This window comes from Chrysemys picta, chromosome 6 (genome assembly GCF_011386835.1).
Source record: "Chrysemys picta bellii isolate R12L10 chromosome 6, ASM1138683v2, whole genome shotgun sequence".
Taxonomy (NCBI): Eukaryota; Metazoa; Chordata; order Testudines; family Emydidae; genus Chrysemys; species Chrysemys picta.
In genome coordinates, this window is record NC_088796.1 from 89,470,770 (window position 1) to 89,496,499 (window position 25,730).

Genomic DNA, 25,730 nt, shown 5'->3' on the forward strand with positions numbered 1-25,730 from the left:
TATTCTCATGTTTTTTCTACATTTGCATCTCCTTTTGAAATTAACTTTTTCTGTTGTTTTAGGGCTATTAATATTAAGGTAGTCCCCACGCTCTAGTAGGCATTGCCTGTGAATAGCGATAGACATAGGCTCTGTCTGGACCGCTTATAATCTGAGGACACAACAGCTAAAAGGACACGGATAAAAATAAATACAGGTTTGAAAAACAATAGACTCTTAGCTGTTTGTTTACCTCAGCATTGTTAGGTGGCTCATTTCTTGTAAGCATCGTAGGAAGAATTGGGTCTAGAGGAGGAATTGAAGGAGCAAAGGGTTAGTGGCCTTACAGTGTAGTTCAGGATGGGCATTCAATGCATAGGGGGCAGTGTGGGGAAGAAAGTTGGGGGGCAGTTGCAGGGAAAGTGGACAAGCACAAGGTTGAGGCTGTCATTGCTGGAGCTGGGTGGGCAACACAGTAAGAGACCAGAGTGGATAAGCTGGGAGGCGGAGATTTGTGAAGGGCTTTGAAGGGGAGCATAAGAAGCTTGAAGGTAATGCAGTGGAAGGGAGAGAACCAGTGGAGCAATTAAAAGGAGGAGAAAGGAAATATGGTCAGAGTCAGGCAAGATAAATAACATAGTACTTGCACCTTGTACAGCCTGGAGAGCTGATGGGGGATATCAAGGAGAAGCTCCCATTGACATTGGGGAATTACTGAGTTCTCGATACTTTTGAAAACTGGGCCACTTACTAAGTACCCAAATAGGGTCTGAAGAACCTAATTTTAGGCACCCATTTTTTGAAAATCTTGGTTGTGCTCAGAAACTCTATAGTAGACAATATTTACTATTAGATTTCATTGTATCTTTAAAAACGTATTGTATAACCATGAACAACATATTTAAGGGCAGCTAGGGGGAAGAGCTTGGGACTGGAAGAGCCAGTTTTGCCTGTGACTTGCTATGTGACCCCAGGAAAGAGGTTTAACCTGTGTGTTTGTTCCTCATCCATTAATAATGCTTTTCTGACTTTGAGGTCTACAGATGAAATCTCTAGAGAATTGCAATGTATTAGTATAGTCAGAGTCCTACAGTTAGTTGCCTTAGTGTTTTAAAAAGAAACCCCAGTTTTGATTCATTCATAACTTTCTGTAATTCTGACATACCAGACTGAAATTTTAGACTAGGTCTCTGCCCAATGAGGATTATTTTTTAAAAGTTGAGGGGAAATGGTTAAGCTGTTTTTGAGTAGAAAGAGAGGTGTGTGTGGGGGGGAATACATTGTCCCCATTATATAAAAACGAAATGAAAAATTGGGTCTTTTAGATTAAACAGCTAGAGGTCATAGGCTTAAGTTCTGAGAAGTCTGAATGTTCCAGTGAAAGCTGGCTACAATTTGACCAAGTTCTGAGACTTTGAGACCATAGTTTTCAGTAGTTCCAACCTTAATGATGCTTTTCATCACGATCCACCAACATTCCAGGTGCAGGCTGGCTGCTCTGCACATGTCTGTGTGGCTAATTTGGCTGCATAATAAAAAAAAAAAAAAAGTAAAATTAAGACAATTGTCCATTAATTCAAAAGCTTCTTGCTGTTCTAATTTTGGCCCTGGTGCTACAAATGACCCGAGACCTATTTGGTTTAAATTACAATAGGATTGCTCATGTGAGTAAAGTTATGTGAAGTAAAGTGTTACAGAATTAAAAGTTTAATGATTAAAATAATTTGATTTATTATTTATAACGTGTGTAGTTTATCTATGATACCAAGGAAATGTCTCTGATTTTAGAACAAAAGTGACGACACTTCCCTTTCACCTCAGACCACAGAGCTTTGATCATGGCGTTATCTGATTTGGACTCAACATGAAAAAGCAAGATCCTGTCTATGGGGCAAATTGCATCCTTGGATGCGCACACAGAACTTGTCGTGACTTCAGTAGGATCCCCATGTGTGTATCCAAAGGCAGAATGCTGTCCCTCATGTTTTTGGTTAGATTTCCATGGTGGTATACTATGAATGAAAAGTGTATCTCCTTTATGGTTCAGAGATGCCCAGATAACAGCAACCCAACCACATGCTGAAATTTCACCCCTGTGTTTCCAGTGCTTCATAGTCTCTAATTGATTTGTTTTAGTCAAATTATGAAGGAGGGGAAAAGTTCCTTTTTAAGTGTCTTGCTTATGTTCCAGTTTTTCATAAACCCAGTGCTTCAAAAGTCTTATAGGAAATGTTTACCTCAAGTTATTGAGAGGCATAATTTTAGTGCTTTTGTAAGGCACCAGCTTGATATCTTTGGAGACTGCAATCCTTGCTCATGGAACAAATACACAGTAGGGATGGTGTCAGTGCAAGGTTCCCCATGCTGACACACATCCAAATACTGGATTTTTCTCTGAACTCAACCTCTTTTGAAGTTCACCCATGTCTGATCAGGACATTTTACTATCAGGGAAAGATCTAGCCAATATGAAACATTTTAAATGCCCGTTTTTATTTTTTAAATAGTGGGGTGTCTGAAGAAACAGATGTGAAACAATGAAAAGTTTCAGAGAGCTGTGCTAACATGTATTTTAAACATTATTTTAAAGTCAGGATGAAAATGTCTAGAGCATTGTTTATTTTTTAAACCTTCCCTCCCTCTTTGAAGTCTCACTTCCAGTGATTGTAAAATATTATACAGTACTCACTTACAGGGCCGTAGCAAAAAGAATGTGGCCCCCTCCAAACATATGTCCGGGCGGGGCCCCTTACAATGCAGAAACTGGAATGCGGTATTTATTTTATACAATATACAGGGTTCGTATTATGTATACATAGGCGTACAGTGTACATGTATTCCGTATTTACGCAAAGCGCTTCTTTCGAGCCTTGTTCTCCACAAATTGGTTAATCAATCATAGTCCAGAGATCTGGCAATCTTGTTTTCGATTGAGATAACTGCAAGCGCAGAAAGCCTGTCATCTGTCGTGGTTGAGCACAGGATATTCTTGATCAGTTTCATTCTGCTGAAGCTCCTTTCAGCATCAGCGACAGTAATTGGTGTGGTCAGAAGAATTCTGATGCAAATGCAAAGATTCGGATATATCTCCTGAAGGCTGTTCTTGTATATGTACGTTAAAAAATTGTTTGCCGTGACAAGTCCTCTCTCTTTCTTGATGACATAAATAAAACAATTCAATTCCATTATGAGTTCGTTGGCATCAATGTCTCCCATTTTTCTTTCAAAATTTTTGCTGTGATTCTCCAGTTCATTTTCTCTGTGACGCTGCTTCAGGCTGTTAGTGTTGTACAGAAATCCAAACAACTTATACCACCCCACGAGTTGGTCAAATCGCAACGAAACAGAAGATATGGTCTGATCAGTGAGAACAAGAAAGAACTGCGATTTGAATTTTTCTTCAGCAGAAAGACGACTCGAATCATCAGCACATTCGTAATCAAACATTCTCTTCTTACGTCGCACCCTGGTTTCTGGAAACACCTGCTCAATACCCATATGCTCTGCTATTTCACGTGCATTTGTGACCACAGAGATATATCCTGTATTTCGATAGTCTTCCAAAAACTTCTTTGTAGCACCGACTTCTGCCTGCAGTACGTTAATTGACACATCTGGTGACTGAATTAATTTGCTGGTTTTATTGACGTGAAATAGTATATCGTACCACGTGTACACAGTCAGAACAAAAGGCCACGTAGTAACATGGTCCAAAAGCGCACCGGCTTCTGTTGCTGTATTGCCATCTTTCTTATCAAGCACATATTCTCGCAAAGATGACAAAGCATTGCACAATTCTTCAAGGTGATAATGCAATGGCTTCACAGCATCAATTCTCGACTCCCAACGAGTGTCCGATAACCCTTTAACAGATATTGGCATATGTTCTTGAAGTATATCCCAACGTGAAGGTGAAGAAGAAAAGATAACGTATATTCTATTAATCAGACCGAAAAAGTCAACAGCATATTTCAATGACTTTGCTGCGTCTGAGATCACAAGATTCCAAGTGTGAGCTCCACATGGTACATACAAGGCACGGTCATTTATTTCTAGCATGCGGGCTTGAACTCCTTTATTCTTTCCTCTCATATTTGTGCCGTTATCATAAGCTTGGCCTCTCATGTCAGCAATGTCTATTCCTAAGTTGTTTGCCTTTTCAAGAAACGCTTCCAATAAGCCCTCGCCAGTTGTATCATGAACATTAAGAAAACCAACAAAAACTTCACGAATATTGACACCATCTTCACCGTTGCATTCAACAAAGCGTAACACCACAGACATCTGTTCTTCATGTGACATGTCGGGAGTACAGTCCAAAATAATTGAATAATATTTTGCTTTTTTAAGCTGCGCTATGTTGACCTCTTGAATGTTACTGGCAACAAATTGAATCAGCTCGTTTTGGATCTGTGGACTGAGGTACTGAACATGTATCTCTGCCTTCTTAATCCTCTGTAAAAGTTCGCTGAGGACAGTATCATACTTTGCAAGCAATTCAAACAGTCCCAAAAAGTTGACATTCGAAGGATCACCGAGCTTTTCATTACTTCCTCGAAATGCCAAGTTTCTTTCGGACAAGAAAATAACGACATCAACCATGCGTTTGACAACATTTCTCCAGAAATCTCTTTCTTTCAGAAAAGCCTGCAATTCGAGTTGGTCAATAGATGTACAGTTTACTATGCCTGACCGAAGGTCAAACCATTTCACCATACAGTCTTGATGACCTTTGCCTGTTTCATGCTGCTGAAGTCTTTTTGACAGTGCTTTCCAACCAGATGTTCCACGATGTAGCGGTATGTCGCCAGTGCCAAATAATTTACAACAAAACCAAAAAATGGCATCTTTTTTAACTGAGTACATTAACCATGAACGTCTTATTTTCTCGCCATTTGCCATGGTTCGATAGAAATGAGTACTTGTGAACCTCCGTCTTTCCTTGTTAAATGGAAATTCGCAACTTTTATTCTGCTGCGGTGGGCCATGTGCAACAATGTCACACACTTGCCTGTCCGATATTCTAGATGGCCAATCTCTTGGATCATCAGTCAGTGGTTCAGATTCAGATACTTCTTTCCCGGCAGCAGCTGGAATATCTGTCACAGTTTGTTTGGTAGAACAACTGGCTTCACCTTCGACCTCACTTGAAGCACTTAGGATACGATTCGTCGCTGCTAGCGCTGTCCGTTTCATGTGCCTGTACCTGTACGTTGGATTGCAGCGCAAAATACGTTGACAACTTTGGAATTTTCTCAAGTTCCTTCTCGGCATCTTTTGCTGCCTTTCGTTTACTAGCTCCGCTCTTATACGTTCTCTTAGACATCACAAAGCACGCTTCTGCGTTGGAAACGAATAGTTTCAAACGATAAAAAATTAAACAACTAAATTAATAACATTTATCCTCCAACTGCCATTATGAACCCAAATACACATTCTTTGAATGGGTCCAACTAAAATTCGAAACTGACTGACAGACAACTGATGTAACCAATAGCATTATAATGTATCATAATGACTTCACGGTTTTGTCAGTAAAACCGACATGGATTGTGCAATAGCGTCAATAAATGTCACTTACCTAGTTATACCTTTTAGGGGCCCCCTTCCTTGCAGAGGCCCCCTTCCTTGCAGGGCCCCCTCCGGTCGGAGGGTACGGAGGGCGCTCGCTACGCCTCTGGTGTGTACGCTGTTTGGGGGAGTCTCATGTACCCTAAAAATGCACTCACTGCAACAAGCTCAAATCGTGGACCCGCAAGAACAGGGAGCTAAGACTGAAACTGCACCTATTAGAAAACTCCCTCAGACCTGCGTCTGACCCGGGCCAGCAAAGCTCTTTAAAACCCTCAAGGGAGAAGGGCAAAACAAAGAAATGGCCAGCTTCCTCCCCGCCCCAGGGGCCGCTCTTCAGCAAAGAAGGCTCAAATGGCTTCCTCCTCACCAGTGCCCGCCGCTCCGCGGCTCAGCACTTTTGACTCTGAAGGCACCTCAGGCACCAACCGTGAGTCAGCTGCTCAGCTACCTGGTGCTGAGGCTCAGGGCTTTCAGCACGCGCCTCATACAGCTCTCCCTCGGCCACCTTTGACAGCACGGTGTCACAGCGCCAAGAGCACAGGCAGATACTACAGCACCGCCATTTGATCTTGTGGTGCCGCTTTCTCACCCGATGGAGCTGACTCTGCCCGCACCAACGGCAGCGGCACCAGCTCCATTTCAGTCACCCTTCACTCCTCTCTTGCCTTACCAATCAGCACCTGGAGTCACTGCACTGCCTCAGTTTTTACATCAAGGGGACTTAAGAGTGTCCCATGCCCCTGAATCTCCACTACTTGGCACCGATCTATCACTGGGACCTTCAGCACCCTATCTGCAGTACTCCCCTATGGCTTCAAGCATCTCAAGTGGAGAGGAGGAGGAAGAGGATGGCGAACATATGTTTTCCTCACAATATTCCTCCCAGGTTCGATTACCTGCAAGTGGGAGATGCACTAAAGCACGATCCTCCTATCCTAGTGGCTACCCACACTGATATGGTAACCCCTGGATGCCACCACCTATGCGCTTTCCTGTGCAATGGCCACACTGGGACCCATGGAACTACACCAGGACACAGTCGGGTGTTCACTGTGCAGCCTGTAGGAAAGATGTCAGACCCTCCCCGATGCTTCCTTACATTGATAAGCAGATAAGACCTGAAGTAGCTGCTCCGCCCGTGCAGGACGTCGCTTCCCACACCTCTCCTACAGTGATACCACCACAGGAGGTCACAGTGCCCCCACCACCTCCCACTACTGATGAGCTCACTCACTTTCAGAAATTATTTAAAAGAGTAGCCAATGAGCTCAAGATTACCTGGAGGAGGTACCAGAAACCCACCATGAGCTCACCAACATATCACAAGCTACCACCTCATCCAAAATAGCCCTACCAATTAATGGGGCCATCATGGAGCCAGCTAAAATTATCTGGCAGACCCCGGCTACGATAACCCCCACTACCAAGAGACTGGACCGCAAATATTTTGTCCCGTCAAAGGGTTCTGAGTTTCTATTTACACACTTATCACCCAATTCACTAGTGGTCGATGTGGCCAACCAGAAAAATAAGCACCAGCACTTCTGATTTACCCCATCTGACAAGGATAACAAGAGACTGGACTCCTTTGGGCGCAAAGTGTATTCATCTTCCACCTTGCAATTTCGAGTTACATGGTGCTCTTAGCAAAATATGAGCTCAAAAATTATTCTAAAATAATGCAATTTATTGATGATGTGTTGGAAGACAAACAACAACAATTCAAAGCAGTGGTGTCTGAGGGCCAATTGATCTCCCGCACAGCTCTTCAGGCCATCCTCGATACTACGGATGCAGCCGCCAGATCCACAGCCACGGCCATAGTCATGTGGCGGGCCTCATGGTTTACTTCTTCCTCCTTTCCCAAGGAGATGCAGAACATTGTTGAAGATCTCCCATTTGATGGAGACAAGCTCTTCGCCTCTACCACCTATGAGGTTCTCCATTCCATGAAAGACTCGTGCGCCACACTCAGATCTTTGGGCATCCAGCCACCTGCCACAAAAAAGAGGCAGTACAAATATCAGCCTTACCAATGGCCACGTTACCATGCTTTTGCGCAAAATCAACATTTCAGACCATATGATATGCAGCAACAACAACGCCATAGACCCAGAACCCAATGACGTCACCCTCCACAAACAATGGTGACCCACCCTCCTACCTCAAATAAACAAATGTGAAGTCTTGGTTGAGGGTATTGAAAGCCTCCCACCCTCTTCAGCGCCAATTTCAACCATCCATTTCTTTGGATACCATCTACGCCCATTCCTTGCCAATTGGGAAGCCATCACTACAGACAGATGGGTCCTGGAAATTATCAGATCGGGTTATGCCATTCCCTTCCTCTCCATACCCCCACCCACCCTCCCACCCCATCAAGAAACAAAAATTCTGGATGGTTACTCTCCCAGTGAGAATTCCGATGCTGGACCAAGGAGATTGGTTTTCAACCCTTGACCTCCAAGATGCATATTTCCATGTCACTATGCACCCTGCCCATCAATGTTTTCTCAGATTTGCTGTGGGAGTGGAATACTATCAATACAGGGTCTTGCCCTTTGGCCTTTCCACTGCCCCACGTATCTTCTCAAAAGTACTAGTAGTCATAACAGCACATCTCAGAAAGAATGGGGTCCTCATTTTTCCTTACCTGCACGATTGTCTCCTCAAGTTCCTCACTTTCTGGGAAGCGATCTGAGTGACTTCTGCAACTGTGCACTGCTTCCACACCGTGGGTCTGCAAATAAACAGAAACAAATCTACCTTACGACCTACAATTAAGAAGAAGCTTCTAGAATCAATTAAGGCAGGCTAATCAGGTCACCTGGGTTTTAAAAAGGAGCTCACTTCAGTTTGTTGGGGGAGTGTGAGGAGCTGGGAGCAAGAGGCACAAGGAGCTGAGAGTGAGAGGGTGTGCTGCTGGAGGACTGAGGAGCACAAGCATTATCAGACACCAGGAGGAAGGTCCTGTGGTGAGAATAAGGAAGGTGTTTGGAGGAGGCCATGGGGAAGTAGCCCAGGGAGTTGTAGCTGTCATGCAGCTGTTACAGGAGGCACTATAGACAGCTGCAGTCCACAGGGCCCTGGGCTGGAACCCGGAGTAGAGGGCGGGCCCGGGTTCCCCCCAAACCTCCCAATTGACCTGGACTGTGGGGTCTCCCAGAGGGGAAGGTCTCTGGGCTGTTCCCCATCCCACATGGTGAATCTCTGAGGCAAGAAAATCCGCCAATAAGTGCAGGACCCACCAAGATAGAGGAGGAACTTTGTCCCACCATCAAATTGTTCCTAGAATATGTCACCTGATTCCAGCCCTCAAGATACTAAGGAGTAGGGAAAGGAGATCCCACAAAAGTCACCCTGAAGCGCAGACTCCAGGTCTGGAGGTGTCCTGACCACCTCCTCAAGGGGACAACATATCATGTAGGGGAAGAGGCTTACTATAGGAGAAGGGGTCATGTGGTGTGAAGAGGTCATGAAGGCCTGCTGGAATGAGTGGATGGGAAGGTTCAGAGATTCAGAAAATTTGGATGAGTTTTGGATAAGCATCAGAGTGCGAGAACAAGCATGTGAATATGTGACAGACTTTGGTATTGTCTGGCAGAGAAAAATGTTGACAACACCAGGAAATATCTGCCTGGTTTGAATAGGATTATAGTGACTCTGAGCCAGCGTGCTGTGGCTCTGCTTATCTCGCCTATCTCCCAAGTGTTTAGAGGGATTTTTGTGAGATTTTTTGCATGTGTTTTGTATCCAGCAGATGTTCTTATCATTTGTTTGTTTAAAAAGCAGCCGAATGTGCTTGTGAGGCAAGTTTCTGGGGAGTTCTATCATCGGTAGTGAAAATCGTCCACACTGTAAGCTTTGAAACTCTCGCACCTTACAGGCTGTGCTGCTGCTGCTTTTATTTATTGACACTGGAGCCAAAACACAATGAGCAGAGCCTTGACTGATTACAATGATCAACGCTTTACATGATGCTCGGGCACTCTTTAGGTGGCTACTTGGCCAGGAGAAACATTTTTTTTTTTTGGTCCAGGCTGGGGAGTACATGAGAAGTCATGCTCTCGTTTAGGCATCTTTATTGTTTGTGTGACAGTAGCACCTTGAGCCCCCAACCAAGACCGGGGTGCCATTGTGCTAGACACCAATGAACAGAGTGTGAGGCAGTCACTGTCCTGAAGAGCTTACAATCCAAATACACAAAGTGTTTGTGGGGGAAACAGAGGCACAGAGAGGTGAATAAATTTGCTCAAGGTCACACAGTGGGGTAGCGACAGAGCTAGGAATAGAACCCAGGCCTCCTAGCTAACAACCCAAAGCCCTATACACGAGTCACACATCGGGCCTCCTTTTGCAGTAGTGTCATTAGTGCATAATATTTGTGAAGCTGTTTGTTTATTTTTATATGTGCAAGAGGCAGAAGCGCACACAGAGTTAAACTACATACCATATATTTGTCTCTCCTAACTTGCCATATGAGCAGGTTAGACACAGACTGTGTTAAACAGCACTACAGCACGTTGCATGTGTTCTATATATATGGAATTGAATTCTACTGAAAGTGAATTTGGGGGGTATTCATCACCACGCATAGATTTCAGCAAAGGGACGATTAGCACCTTACCAGATCAGGCCCAAAAACAGAAAGCAGCCTTGCGTGGAACAGAGACGTGCCTGGGTGTCTCTCCTTCTCTCCCAACCTTTGGTTGGTCATAAAAGCCCTGAAAGACTCCTGGTTACAAAGGCATCTCTGCCTGACAGATGCTTCAAATACTGCGAAGGAAGCAGCATTGCAGACCATATGGAAAGTGCTCTGTGGACCACTAGTGGTCCATAGATCACTCCTCAAGAACCTCTGAAGTATTATTTGGCAAACTATATACAATAAATTAAATAGACACCATAATTTAAAGGGACATAGTCAACTTAACACATCTCTCTCTGAAAGTTTTGTAGCTACTGTTGTTACAAGTAATTCCTTAGATCGCTAGAACTTTAAGAGATCAAAACCAAAATGAAGGTTTCTCTTTGAAATTACTAGCCAATCTGAGGAAAAATAAAGTCAATTTAACTGTTTTCACTTAATAGCCAGTTAATAAATCATTTCCCTATGCTGCTGGTGGGTTTTTCATACACCAACAGGGGAGTGAGATGTAGTTTTAGAAACCGGAGAATGTGATTGTAAAAAAGCACAAAAATTGTCAAAGAAACTAAGGGGCAGTACTTGCAACTATTTTTATAAAACTAAGTAGATCACAATTTAACTGTCACGTTAAACCATCTGTACAAAGGGACAAAATTAAGGTTCAGCCTTCAATGCTAACTCTGTATTTAATGATTTTTGAGTGTTTGATTTCTCAACTTCCATGCTTGTTCTTTTTTCATTTAATTTGACTGTTAAATAATTGATTCATGTTAGATGGTCATCCTTTCTACAAGAGCAAAGCACGGGGTGGGGGGCAAAGGTAAAGAAATAGTTTGGAATCTGGAAACTCTGAAGCTTAGTTTTTGTATAAACCTAATGAGAGCAGATCCTCTAATAAAAAGTAGGACATGAAAAAATCTGTGGGAAGCACACACAAGGAATCACTGTATTAAATTCTTACTCCTAAACAAAGGCCATATTCCCTGAAGTAGATTTGGAATAACAAGTGATTCCATATGACTTTCTGTTCAAGACTTTCTGTCCTGAAATCAATTTCCATGAATGGAGCTGCCCTGCAACTACTGTTCATTATTAAGGGGAAAAGGGAAATAATCAGGTGCCCTGCTTTATCAGTTTGGAACGAATGGCAGACTATTCCAAAGAGATTCGATATTTAGAAAGAGATGTATCTTCCACCTTTGCTTTGTCACAAGCATTTGGTCTGCTTCTATCTTTTGAGATCTACCTCTATGCTAATCAAAAACTAAAGGGCCAAACTTATCTATAGTGAGCATGCACAATGCTCATTGGTTTCCACTGGGATTTGACGGTGCTCAGAGCCATGCAGGATCAAATTAAAAATTAGTAGACGTGAAATGGGGTTTCTTTCTAGCATCAATGGACAAAGCAGGAATTTGACTTAACACTATAGGCAGTCAGGAAATTTTCATCAGAATTATTTTCTGATAGCAAATGCTATTTTTACAAAATCTCAGAAATTTTTCCATTTTCTGTTGGGAAAAATTAAATAACTAGTTTGTTTCTGGGGCATTTGGCCCAAATTCAATGGAATATTTTGGTTTATTGAACTGACCCAAAATGTTTTGATTACATTGCATTTCAATATTGTGGTAAATTGCCTCTGTGACAGTGTACCCCATAAGGCTTTATGGGGAGGGAGTGCTTATAAATGTATGTATGACATAACTGGAATATGTTTTGTGCTGCCTGTGCTATGTAATATATCTCCGTAAAGGTTATGGTCTACTATATCTACTCATCCTATTTGTACATATATATCATTTTCTACTTGAGGTTAAGAATATGGGCTGTATGCTTGCTTGGTTTCTAAGTAAGCTTTGTGAGACATTTGGTCAGCTTCTTTAGGAAGGAATTCACCAGGTTAAGTACCTGATCAGGAAACACTTGGAGAACAATGCATCTAGGAATGCTCAAATCCACATAAGAAGTCTTCCTGGAGACATGCAAGATACCATGTGGACAATGGTTTCGGCCTGTAAAGACTGAGTCATGCAGAGACATGTGACTTGCCCAAGTGACTCCAGAACTCCATCTTGGAGCTGGACTTTGCATAGGAGGGAGGCGCGGGAGCCTCCATGTTAGTCTTAAAGGTGCCACAGGACCCTCTGTTGCACCCACAAGAGAGAGTCTATTTAAATCCATGGGAGACCCCTCCATTTTGTCTTCAGCTGGCTAAAGGAGGAGCCTCTCCACCCCCCAGGGGTGGAAACTTGAAGGAAACTGGAACAGAGGATAGTAACTACAGGGGTTGTGAGTGATTGCTGGACCCAGGCTAAAAGGAGATTAGCCTGTAAAAGGGAGCGTTCTGGAACTGGTGAGATTATCTGTATTTAGTTTGATTAGACATAGATTTGCACATTTTATTTTATTTTGCTTGGTGACTTATTTTGTTCTGTCTGTTACTACTTGGAACCACTTAAATCCTATTTTCTGTATTTAATAAAATCACTTTTTATTTATTAATTTACTCAGAGTATGTATTAATACCTGGGGGAGCAAACAACTGTGCATATCTCTCTATCAGTGTTATAGAGGGTGAACAATTTATGAGTTTGCCCTGCATAAGCTTTATACAGGGTAAAACGGATTTATCTGGGTTTAGACCCCATTGGGAGTTGGGCATCTGAGTGCTAAAGACAAGCACACTTCTGTGAGCTGTTTTCAGGTAAACTTGCAGCTTTGGGGCAAGTGATTCAGACCCTGGCTCTGTGTTGCAGCAGACGGGAGTGTCTGGCTCAGCAAGACAGGGTGCTGGAGTCCTGAGCTGGCAGGGAAAACAGGAGCAGGGGTAGTCTTTTGCACATCAGGTGGCAGCTCCCAAGGGGGTTTCTGTGATCCAACCCATCACAGCCTCATGGGAGTTTGGTCCCCCCATTCTCTTCCATCATCTGGGAGTTCTGACTGGACTACAACTCTCATGATGTAAAGCACTCTTCCTGCTGACTCCGCAGTGTGCTGCACCATTGGAGTCATGTTATTGCAAGTGCTTGATGGGAGATGTAGTCCAGCCAGGAAGCCAGAATGATAGGGTAGAATGGGGCCTTCAGGCAACCCAAACTACAATTTCCATGAAGCTGTGCTCCAAAGGAAAATACCTAAGTGTTGTTTGTTTCAGGTCAGTTCAACAAACAACCCACCCACCCCCATCCCCAAAGAAACAAATACAATTCTTGAAATTCAAGAATACTAAAATATTTAGTTTTGATTGAATATACCAAAATGAATTGCTTAGGCATTTTCAAACAGACATTTTTCTGAACTTTGTGTTCCATGAACATTTTCAGAATTCAGGACTGAAATACCAATTTTGCTCCTCTCTAGTTAGCATTCTTAAATGGCAAATGGAGAAAGAAAGTAGCCAAATGTACTGTATGTTTCCTATATGATAAAATAGTTATTGAGACTGGGTCAATAGTTGCCCAACATTTTTCATGAAAAATGGGTCAAAATCCTTCACTACTGAGTAAACTATTCCACAAAATTCTTGCATCCCTGAATTGTTTCTCTTACTGGGACATTCTTGAAAATCGGTCATTTTCGGTAACAAAAACTTCCTCTTACGCATGCAAGAAGAGTGGAAGAAAATCTTTGTATTTGCTTTATCTTCCCAAATTGTTTAGATGTATTGCAGTGTCAACCACAAGTCTAGACTCCACTCCTGTAATCTCAACTTTATGCACATGTATACAATGTTATTACTCGTGTGTGTGTGCAAGTGTCACATATGTCACTGTTAGTGGATTTCCCTATATTTACAGTGATGTATACAGCTAATAATAAATGTATAGAATTAAAGTACATAGTGGAAACGATGGGGATTATTTTAGGCAATAACTATAAAATACTGCTGGTACTGAGCATGCAATTATAATACTTAATTGCTGAGATTAATCCAGTGTTTCTTTAAGAAATGTAGAGAATAAGTTGCTGAAGATAAGGAAATCTAAGCTTTCTTTTTCTACAGTTATCTGAGGGGTCAGTTTTATCCTGACTAGTCTGACCTCAAGTGGTCAGTTGTTATGCTGTTCAGTTGAGTTGGAGAAATACAGCAGCACCAGGTTTTCTTACTGAGCCGGCTGCACTATCAACATTGTATATTTGATCAATCAAATATGATGGTTTTCCAGTTTGCAAAAAGAGATAGGAAACAACTCCTAGGAGGCTCCCTCTACAATAACACAAATAATGCAGAGAAATGGAGATTTATGTTGTGCACAGATTACTGACCACAGGCTGGCTGTCACTTTTGCAGTGGGTTTCAGAAGAGGAGAAGTGGAAGGTTCCTATGGGTTTGCGGTGACCATTAGCATGCAAGAATGGCATCCTTTTTCTGTTTCCATTGCCACTTTTGTATTTAAGATGGGGTGGGGTGCTGCACATCTGTGAAAGCCTAGCAAAGGGTAGGGTGGACCTGTCTAATAGGGTTACCATACGTCCGGATTTTCCCAGACATGTCTGGCTTTTTGGGCCTCAAATCCCCATCCGGGAGGAAATCCCCAAAAGCTGGACATGTCCGGGAAAATAGGGAGGGAGGGGCCGGCGGTGCTCGGCCAGGGGCCGGAGCCGCTGGGGCTGGCGGTGCGGAGCCGCTGGGGCCAGAGCCAGTGGTGCTCGGCTGGGGGCCGGGGCCCGGCGGTGCGTGGCCGGCGGTGCTCGGCCGGGGGCTGGCACTCCAGGGCCCGATCTGAGCCGGGCGGGAGATGCCAGGGCCAGAGCCTCTTGGCCTGGGCTGGCCGGCCGCCGGAGGGAACTGCTTGGCCTGGGGGGCTGGACTGGGCTGCACCCCAGTCCCAGCCCCAGCCCCAGCTTACCTGCTGCCTCCCTGTTTCAGGCTTCCCGCGAACATTTGATTCGCGGGAAGCAGAGGAGGGGAAGGAGCAGGGGGCAGAGCATTCAGGGGAGGGGGCGGAGTTGGGGCGGGGACTTTGGGGAAGGGGCAGGGACTTTGGGGAAGGGGCGGAGTTGGGGAGGGGCCAGGGCCCGTGGAGTGTCCTCCTTTTTTTTAAATTAAAATATGGTAACCCTATGTCTAAATATTCAGTAACTATCAAAAAAGTTCATTATATTTTTCCTATTTAGGGATTAATCCTGCCCTCTGAAGCACAGGTAGGCAAGGGATGGGGGCAGGGCCTTCAGGGAGACACTACTCCTTGCAGAAGAAGCAGAGACGTATCCCTCCATAGCATACAAGAGAAGAGTAGAAAGATGGCTGGTTAGCTTGCTGGTCAGGTTGGGGTGTCAGAGAGAGGGGGTGTCAGCCTCATCACCAAGCCACTTAGCAGTCAGCAGCAAGGCTAGCTGATGATGGAATTTACTCTGGCTCAGAGCAGCACCAAAATGCTGGACATTCCCTGGCCAACATGGAGCAACTCTCCCTGTGTTGGCATGATTTGCATAGGAGATGGTACACTGGAAAGTAGCATCTGCTCATCATTTTGTGTTGGTCATAGTTGAATTTGGCCAATGATCCCAAATCCCATCTGCAGCATAACCCACTTGTGAATGTATGTTACAAATTCTCCTCTGTGCCTGAGCCACAGAGGATCTGAGTCTGTTACAGCCCCAGTTACAGAGGCATGGCTGTTAAGCTCAAGATGTAGCAGTTTATGATTTGGAGGGCCCTGCTTCAGTCCCTGGCGAGGTAGCCAAGATAGTGTCAATTACATAAGATACCATGGACTTCCAGATCTAAAAGCATGAAGTCCCTCAGCTTCAGCTAAATCTCTTTCTTGCGCTCTCTCTCTCTGTTACACATTTGTAGGTAGATAATGAATATAAAGGGTGACATCAACTGACATATAGCAATATGTCACATTGTGTATAAGTTATTATGCACTGCAAATGTCTTCCTGATTCCAGCTCTTTAACAAAAGGGTGCTTTGAACAATATAATAGAGGGTCCTAAATTCTCAGAGCTGCACAGAGTTTAGCCACAGAGTCACAGTGGTTAAAGTCTGTGGGGATTGTGTAGCCAAATTCCATTATCACTTGAAAATGTAGAAGACAGAGTCAATCCAATTTCCTATTCAGAAATAAGGACTTAATGAGTGTTTTCATAGGACCTCTCACACTGGCTTGTTCAGCCCAAGTCTCAGCAAATTTTAGATGTCCCATTCATAATATCTAATACTACGTACCCAATCAACCACCTTCTGGCTCATCATAACTTTTTCTTATCAATTGTTCCCACCACCTTTCTTTCACCACTATCTTCGTGCCTAATAGGACTGGCTGAATAAAGGAAATATGTATTTACAAGTACTTAATCAATGGAAAAACTTGCCAAAAATCATCAACAAATTATTCATTTATCTCTAATGTATCACATGCAGCACCTGTTTGAAATAACTCACTGACTTAGAAATTAATTGCCATCAATTCACTAGCACCAAGTACTCATGTCACTTTACCCTGAAGTTACACATGAAGGTCAGGTTACTGTGATGTTGGACTCTATATGATTTTCTGAAAATATGCTAATGAGTGTAAATATAATGTAACTGGAACATGCTTCATGTAAAAGGTCTCTTGTAAGGTATCATTACAAAGCTTATAATCTACTGAGTGTGGTCATCCTATTTGTATGTATGTATCATTCTTGTATCTAAAAATAGAAATATGAAATATAACTCTGAGGGCCTATTGTAATTATGCAAAGTGTGGGCCATTAATGGTGGTTTGGAATCTTGATGGCTCCCATTAACCAGGACAATTGACTGTGGATGGCTCTGTTTGCTTGCAGGCCTTCCTGTGAGTCAGGCTGGGAGGAATGAAGAACTGGGGTCTCAAGGACATGTGACCATGTCACCTGGTACTGAAATCCATCTTAAACCCAATGCTTTTCCATTTAGAAGGAGGGGTGGGAACCCAGAGAGGGACAAAGGATTCCCGCCTTGTACAAATGATATATAAGGGGGTGGAACAGAACAGAGTGGGCTGCAGTCATGAGAAATCCTCTAGCTACCACCTGAGCTGGAACAAGGGCTGTATCAGGGGAAAGGATTGTGCCCAGACTAGAAAGGCATCCAGTCTGTGATTGAAGCTTTTTGAAACATCTGAGGGTGAGATTTTATCTGTATTCAGTTTTCTTACTGTACTAGGCTTAGACTTGTGTGTTTTATTTTATTTTGCCTGGTAATGCACTTTGTTCTGTCTGTTATTACTTGGAACCACTTAAATCCTACTTTTTGTATTTAATAAAATCACTTTTTACTTATTAATTAACCCAGAGTAAGTATTAATACCTGGTGGTAGGGGGGGCAAACAGCTCTGCATATCTCTCTATCAGTGTTATAGAGAGTGAACAATTTATGAGTTTACCCTGTATACGCTTTATACAGGGTAAAATGGATTTATTTGGGGTTTGGACCCCATTGGGAGCTGGGCATCTGAGTGTTGGAGACAGGAACACTTCTTAAGCTGTTTTCAGTTAAGCCTGCAGTGTTTGGGGGACATTGTTCAGACCTGGGTCTGTGTTTGTAGCAGGCTAGCGTGTCTGGCTCAAACCAGGCAGGGCACTGAAGTCCCACACTGGCAGGAAAAACGGGCTCAGAGGTAGTCTCAGCACATCAGATGGCAGTTCCCAAGGGATCCAGCTCATCACAGTTACCATCCACCATAGGAGGAGAAGTTATAGTCTAAACATTTGGGAGCCATGCCAGTAGTGCCGTGTAGCTGGTAGCCACATGTCTAGTTAGCCACGGAAAAGCTAAAAGAGCTGTCTTTCTGTCAAAAAGAGCAATACTGTACCTTCTGTTACCAGGTGTCAAATGGTAAATGCTGTGAAGCTAAAACTATACTGCATATTACAGGAAATACTCTAAGATTATTAAAAACAACAAATATTTCTCTATTTGTGCTGTTTGTGTGCTTATTGCACTTCACTCATCTTGGATGATGAAACTAGATGGATCTCTTCTAGCCCCCCTACCCCATTACTGAGGGTTCAATAGGCCATTATTGCATTTTGGATTTTTTTATTCCAAGGAAATATTTGTGCCCCCATAATTGAATACCATCAAATTCTGAAACCAGTCCCCCATCCCCATCATCACTTTCATAGCCAAGGGTTCCCTGATCATCTGTACAATCTTCTGGGGGAAGAAGACCAGGTGGCCTTCTACTTTTGTTCTTTAACTCTGTTCCCCTCTCATTTCCTTAGGAGTGTCTGGCTGGCCTGTGTAACCCCCCCCCCACCTTAATCTTTCAAGGGTAGCGAGATGGCACAGTCTCTGTGGTTCTAGGGCGCCTCCTCCTTGTGTAAATTCAGGGTTCAGGTAACTTTTGGGCCAAATCGTATATGCTATGACCCTTTCCCATCCCACACCTGCAGCAATGGCACCAGAAATGTCTCCTGTCCTTGAAGTACACTCTTGGGCTCAGACAGCTCAGAGTCCACTGGGCTAAAGAATAATGTGGTGCATTATAAACTTCTGAATTGCAAAAATACCTTGTTTGTTTATATGGAAGGCATTTCTCTAGCACTCCTCACCACTGTGTATGAGATCCATGTCCCATGGCAATCGCATACACTAGCTATCATGGACCAACAAGGCTTATATTTATATATAGCCATCGAGTACTGGTATAGATGCAAAGATCTAATGTAGTATAAATATGTGCAATAGGAAGTATTGTTACAAGCCTCATTAATTTCATAGCAATATCAATGGCATTCAGGCTTATGACCTCGGCAGAAAGTATAAGATAACAGGTGTAGCATCATTTCTTGTCATTCTACAGTGTATAACAAACAAAGCCTCTTCATTTTTACCTTCACATTTCATCTTTGAATTCAGATCAGATGGCGAGGTCCTTTATGCTTCTGTAGTTTCAAACTGCTGTATTTTTGTTCAGAGCCTGTAAAGCACTTTTAACATACATTGTTATTATATGACTAATTCTTCAGCTGGATACCAGAGTTGTGTGGTTTTAGTGTGGCTGCCCTTTTTCTTTCCATCATTTATTATAGGACTGTAGAGAGAGATCTTTTTCCCTTAAAAAGCTGCTAGTCTGTTTAAAAATACACTGTATTCTTTGGGAACATTACTGACCTCATGCTTCTGATATGGGAGGTAATGAGTTAAAGGAAGCAGTCTGAAGCCTGAAACAGTCAATCAAAAATCTGTGAGCTCAATCAGAAAACCATTCACAGAGAGAAGGGGTTCATTTCCAGTCTGAAGTGACGTTCACACCTTGTTTGCTTGGAAACATCTTGCTCTTTCAATGGCACACTTCAGTTGGTAAACAACTATTAAAATTCTGAGCAGATCTGCATAGCTTGCAGGAAAACCTCAAAACAGCTGCAGTCTCCTTTCAGCAGATGGTAGTTAATAATAGTCTTTGTTCTGCAGGTTCTTCCATTTGCAACCACAAAATACAATAAACCCCACTTTTACCAGCTCTTTCAGGCATAGGAAAAGGTGCAGATCTGATCCATGGGGAGCAGGTTGCATGGTAACAAAAAGCTATTTTTTTAAAAGGCCATGTAGTGAAATTTCCTCCCTAGCCTATCTTCTTATTAACCATGTATGTTTTTTCAGTAGTCTGAAATAATGTTGCTGTCTAAGCATAAATCCTGTATAATTACAGATGGAATAACTGTGGTATATTACCTTTGTATAGTTTGTTCATCATGCCAGCATTTTCAGTGTGCAGAGTTGTGCTACAAATCCTGTTGATGTCAGAAAAGGATATCATAGGCAATGCATCTGGGATTTCTGATTGAAAGAACAGTTCTATGTCTGGCTCAATCCACTGACTGTGGGAAAGCTTTAAGGTCAGTGAGTTTATGTGAACACTGGTGCACACTAAAATGCTGACAATATTCCATAGCACACATATTGTGTATCCCCCACACGGGCAAAAAAGCTGCTTTTGTCATTGTCTGGCATTCACTGAATGTGAGGAATTAAGTGGCTCTCCTTTATGCTGAGCACCAGTGAATATGCTGTGAAGAGCTAAGCTATTACTATTATTATTAATCATATTAATTACAGCAGTACATAAGGATCAACCAAGAATGGGGCCCATTGTGCTAGGCACTGTACAGACACAGAGCAATAGATGCTCCCTGACCTGAAGAGCTTACAATCTAAACAGACAAGACAGATGCAGGGGTGGGAAAGGGTAGAACTCACAAGCAGAGTGAACAATGTGATAGCAGCAAATGGCATGTTAGTGCCACAATTTTTTTGTTTGGTCAGTTGGTTAAAAGGGGATTAACTAAATGGGACGAAAAGGGAAGGGAGAGGGCACATTGAAGGGAAGAGGGATAAGAGATAGCGGGAACAGGGCAGGGAAAAGAGAGTAAGGGTATGTCTACGTTTCAGCCAGGGGTGTGTGAATGGGCTGCTTGTGTAGACAGACCTGCACTGGATATACTCTCGCTACATACAAGCAATTATGTAGCCAGGGGTTTCAAGTGGGTTTGTACAGCTGAAAGCTGCAGCACAGCACCCTTGCTTCTATTTTTAGAAATCTAGCTAGAGTACAGCTAGCACAGGTATGTCTACACGAGCTGCCATCCTCACCCTTTCAGCTAACAGGGACAGGTATGGAGTGAAGAAGCTAAGGTGAAGACACTGAGGGAGAGGCAGGGGGAGGGTTGGAGCAAACAGCCAATCAGCACAGGGCAGAGTAAGTCCAGTCAAAACTGTAGAAAGTTCTCAACGTCCTAAGGTCCCAGCTTTGGTTGCTTCTGTTCCTGCTGGCTGGAGTCTTTGGCTGGCTCCTCTCTGCAGGTTTTTCTCTAGGGATGTGTATCGGGGGGGGGCACTATCTGGGTCCTAGAGCCCCCCGAGTGTGTGTGTGTGAGGTCTCCCCTACACAATTCTGGGTCGGGGGTACTGTGGGGATGGGTGGCCCTGGCTGGGCCCCATTTTGCTCTGTCCCTCCCACCCCCTGCTGCTGTCTTTGCTTTGGCTGCTTCGGTAGTTGGTACTACAAGCTTCCATCTGTAGCAGGATCCTTCCTGCAAGTAGCCATCTCCACACTGCCCTCTGGTGTTTTCTGATGGAAGGCCAGGGAAATTTACCAGCAAAGGCTATTGTTTTCAAAGTTTGCTGTTTACTGGGCCTTGATGCTTCCAGCAGGCTATTCTCATTGCATTCCTCAGCAGGTTGAGCCTCTCAGAGCGTCTCATGTCTGTGCTCCACACTCTCTGAATGCCAATTCAAGGCCCCTATCTTGATCTTCAAAGCCATCAATAGATCAGGATGCATTTACATCAGAAACTGCCTGACCCATCCATGACGCTCAAGATAGCTGCACTCCTCTGGGATGATGCAGCTGAAAAGAAAACAAGAGGGAAGCCTATGAGAGTCGGAAACAAAATGTTCTTGGCTGAAGAGGCTGGTTTGTGGATTGAGTTACTAGACAAGATTAGATTGAGCCAAAGTCTCTCAGAGGTTAGAACACCCTGCAAGATCTCCCTGTTTTAGTAAAGCTTTCCCACCATAACTAAATGGACAGATGAATAAATATGGCCTAATAGAGAAGGGCAGAGAATAAAATCCTCAATGGAGCCTATTTTGGACACTGGTGTACAGATCCAATTTGCTGACTTGCTGCTTAGATAGCACGGTGGTTGGGTAAAACACCCAAAAGAGATTTTGTATCTACTTGTATTAATGCTGATGTGTTGATTAAATAGCATTTTAATTAAAATTTTCAGCACAAAAATTAATGTAGGATTAATTTTTTTTTGTTCTCCATGAGAGGGTGCTGCTGTGCAATTATTCCCTGGTGCAGACGGGTATCTTTAAGCATAAGTAGCAAAGCTGTAGCACTATTCTACCGATTGATCTCTCCACGAGTTGTAAATTCTAAACCCTATAATTCTGTATATTAATTGTCTCTCTCTCTCTTTTGTTTATCATCAGAATAAATAAAGTCCCTTTTTATGAGTTTCATGTGCACCAAATATTGTCTGTTTACATTCCAGTATATTTAAGATATATTTGGGAGCATAAGAGTAGTGTTTATATGTTTTGTCCCTGGCAATCTTGTCCTTAAAAATGTTATTAGACAATAAAACAAAATACAGAATACATCAGTGAGCAATAATTTATTCCTTGTGTGGACTGTTAAGGTATGTTGGTTTTCTTCCATGTTGCTGTTTGACATTTCCCAATCCTTTTAAATTTCAGTAAATTTGCTTTGCATTGTGTTGTATTATTAGGGTTTTATTATTATGTATCCCTAGATCAGCTGTGTTTTGAAATCATCTCAGACCAACATTACCAGATGCCCTGTTATACCAAAACAGGAGGTGTCAACTTGGCACCATATGCATTTGTACTAGAGAAGCATTTTTGAATAGTGCTGTCTCATTGAATTTGATTTTTCTGCTTTATGTACCACCTCTATACCTGTCTATATAGCTACAATGTTGTATTTCTTCCCCTGATAAACAAGTTAATATAAAATACCGTGGAACATGGGAAGTCAGTTCTCTCTTGTAATACATACCGATGTCTACATTCCACCCCCACAGGTGCACGCACTGAAAGTTATTGAATAAGAACATGTGATATGGACAGGGCTCTCTCCACCCCAAATGCCAAACGTTGTTCTCAAGATGTAAAGTTGTGAAGAATCAGCAAGTGTGTACTGAGCAATTCAATGTAGTGTAAGCCTTAGGGCTAGTCTACGCTACTGCGCTACATCAGTGCAGCTGTAGTGTATCTGGTGAAGACGCACGATGCTGACAGGAGAGAGCTCTTCCATCAGCATAATTACTCCGCCTCAACAAGAGGCGGAAGCTATGTCGGCAGGAGAGCATCTCTCGCCGACATAGCGCGCTGTAGACGCCACTTTAAATCAATGTCACTTACGTCATGGGGGGGGGGGGCTTTTTCACACCCCTGTGCAACGTAAGTTGCATCAACTTAAAGCAATGTTCACATCGTGCTATACGTCAACTTAAACTTGAACTGCCATAGGAATGGAAGAAAATAGCAAACAACTGCACACCTCCATTGTCCTTTTCTGATGACCCACATTCTGTATGTTGTTGGACTCTAGATTACAGAGGGTACAGACAATACATCAGAGAAAAAGAGAGTAGAAGTAATTTACAATTTCTTCCATTTTTAAAAAATAATCTCTCCAGGAGTAGGGGCAAACTTCAAGCAGGTTACCATTGGATCCAGTAAGGTGTATTGTCTTCCAATTAAACTAAAGATGAGCCCAACATGTAAAGGTCAGATCCGGATCCCAACTTTTTCGCAGTGTTTGGATCCAAGGTTGTAGTCTGGACACATCTCTTCATTAAATATGCTGTACATTAAGAGTTAGAAGTCATAGAAACCTACTATAAATATTAGAGCTCTGAGTCACACTGTGCATAGGAAAAAGGCTTCATCTGGGTTTTTCATCAGTTTTGTGAAAGAAAAAATACATGCCTTTGCTGCAGACATACAGAACCTATCCTGCCAAGCACAGACAAGTGGAACTTTATTCAGTGGGACTACTTGTGAGTAAAATTATTCACGTGCATAAGTATTTGCAGTATAGGCCCCCTATAATTTATCTCAGAAAAACCCATCCCAAATTACTGCAAAAATCTATGCAAACTGCAGGAAAAAGTTTGAGAAAAATGAGACATAACAAATGTTGGTGAAATTAGGTGAAAAAAACACCACAAAAAACCCCCAACTAAACCCCAAAACGTAGCAACATTGTATTTTCTGTTCTATCGTCAAAATAAAGCAAATTATGAAAATTTCCATGGAGGGTTGCTAACAATAATTTTGGATTCATAAGGTCTGAAGACTCAAGATTTTAAATATAAAAAACACACAAGCAGACCCTCCCCTTCCCGACCTGGCAATGAAGAGGAAGGCTATTAATTAAAAATGCTTGAGCAGCCCAGGCTTTCAGAGACAGGAGAAGAGCAGCTGAAAAGCAAAATGAGTTATTACTATTGCCCAAACAGTTGAGTGGAATAAGTAGGGCTTTTATAACTATACTGTAGAAATCGCAATACTAGTGAGAAAGTAAATCCATTAGAAAAGAAGATGGGGGGATGACATTAATGTTGACTCAAATGACTGAGACACCAAACTTGCTTCTGAATCTCTCTTCAACAAGGAAAATATAGAAGAGCCAATGGAACAAATAGTAACCACAGAAAAGACCCTGCAAGAATAATTATTGATTTTTAAAAAGACAAAATAATATCTAGAAAAGCTGAACATATACAGGCCAGTTAGTCAGGATGATGTGCATCTCTGGGAATAAACGGAATTATTTTATGAATGTACTGATGACAGGTTTGTTTGTTTTTTGAAAAATCATGCACAACTGGAAAGGCGCTGACAGACATAAGAAAAAGAAATGTCATGCCAGTTTTCCAAAAAGGAAAGCATACTGATTGTAGCAGTGGCCACCCCATAAATCTATCTTCTGTCTTTTGTAAAAGCATGGAACAGATTCTGATCCCCGTTCAAGAAAGCATCCATATTCATAGAAATCAAGCATGGGCATAAGTGCTTTCCCAGATTTGAGCCACAGAGAGGAAAATAATATCTAGACCCAAGTCCTTGGCAACGGCTGAGGAACACACAGAAGCTCAGGAGGTGTCCAAGACCAAGATGACCATGATGTCAATGCCATAGATGGATAGACAAAATCAAATTCATGATCTTAATAATCATGGATTAATACTTCAAAGCTCAGGTGATTAGAAAATCCTTCCAGTGACACCAGGGTGAATTAAGATATGCTAATTATTTCTTTGTTTAACAAATCAGTTAGTTTTAAGTGCAAAACATGTTTTGATAAACTGTTTACACTTATTTGATTGTGTAGCTATAACATTTAAGGTAGTTTTATTTAATAAAACATATAATAAAATGCTGTTTTTGTGCACTTTGAATTGAATTTAAATTTCCATCCAACTAAGTTTGACACACACTGCATCTAAAAAATTAATCATCATCAGTTAGTAAATAAGAATTGAATTATTCACCATTTTCCAACATAACCAAACATGTAAAAATTGAATCTGAATAAATTTATATTAAGCTATACATTTGCTTAAATAAAGTATACACTATATCCTCCAAGCTAGCAAAAAAAAGCATCATATTTAGTGTATATGTAGTTGCAAATCAATGTTTTAATGGTTACCAATCAACGAGAAGCAACATTTCTTTAGAAAAATAACTAAAAAGTACAAATGCAAAACGAGATTAAAATTGAGGATTTCAATCAAGGTTTTCTGCTTGCTTATGAAATTATGATTAAAATCAGTGATTTAAATCAGTTCACCATAGAGTTTCACTCAGGGTAAAGTGCACAGCAATTCCAACAGGGAAGCCAAAAATAAAGCAAGCATAAAAAATAAAAATAACCTTCCCTTATTTCTCAGGCCAGTTTCCATATATTTAAACTTTTATATCCTGAAGAAACTGGGGAGATATGAAGGAAACCATGACATACATTTCTGTATATTAAAAATAGGAAATGAATTTTACTCCTT

General features: G+C 42.2%; 1 protein-coding gene across 1 annotated transcript; it reads right to left on the reverse strand.

The window, feature by feature from the left end:
* Positions 1–1,938: 1,938 nt before the first annotated feature.
* Positions 1,939–21,424, reverse strand: LOC135984380 (zinc finger MYM-type protein 1-like). Its single transcript, XM_065599429.1, has 3 exons — positions 19,017–21,424; positions 8,207–8,293; positions 1,939–7,548 (listed from the first exon to the last, which is right to left on the reverse strand). Exon 3 carries the CDS (start codon positions 5,251–5,253, stop codon positions 2,872–2,874), a length of 2,382 nt encoding a protein of 793 aa, XP_065455501.1. The 5' UTR covers positions 5,254–7,548; positions 8,207–8,293; positions 19,017–21,424; the 3' UTR covers positions 1,939–2,871.
* Positions 21,425–25,730: the final 4,306 nt, after the last annotated feature.

Coding starts and splice junctions, on each gene's coding strand:
- LOC135984380 (XM_065599429.1), bottom strand. CDS start 5,253: ATGCCGAGAAGGAACTTGAGAAAATTCCAAAGTTGTCAACGTATTTTG.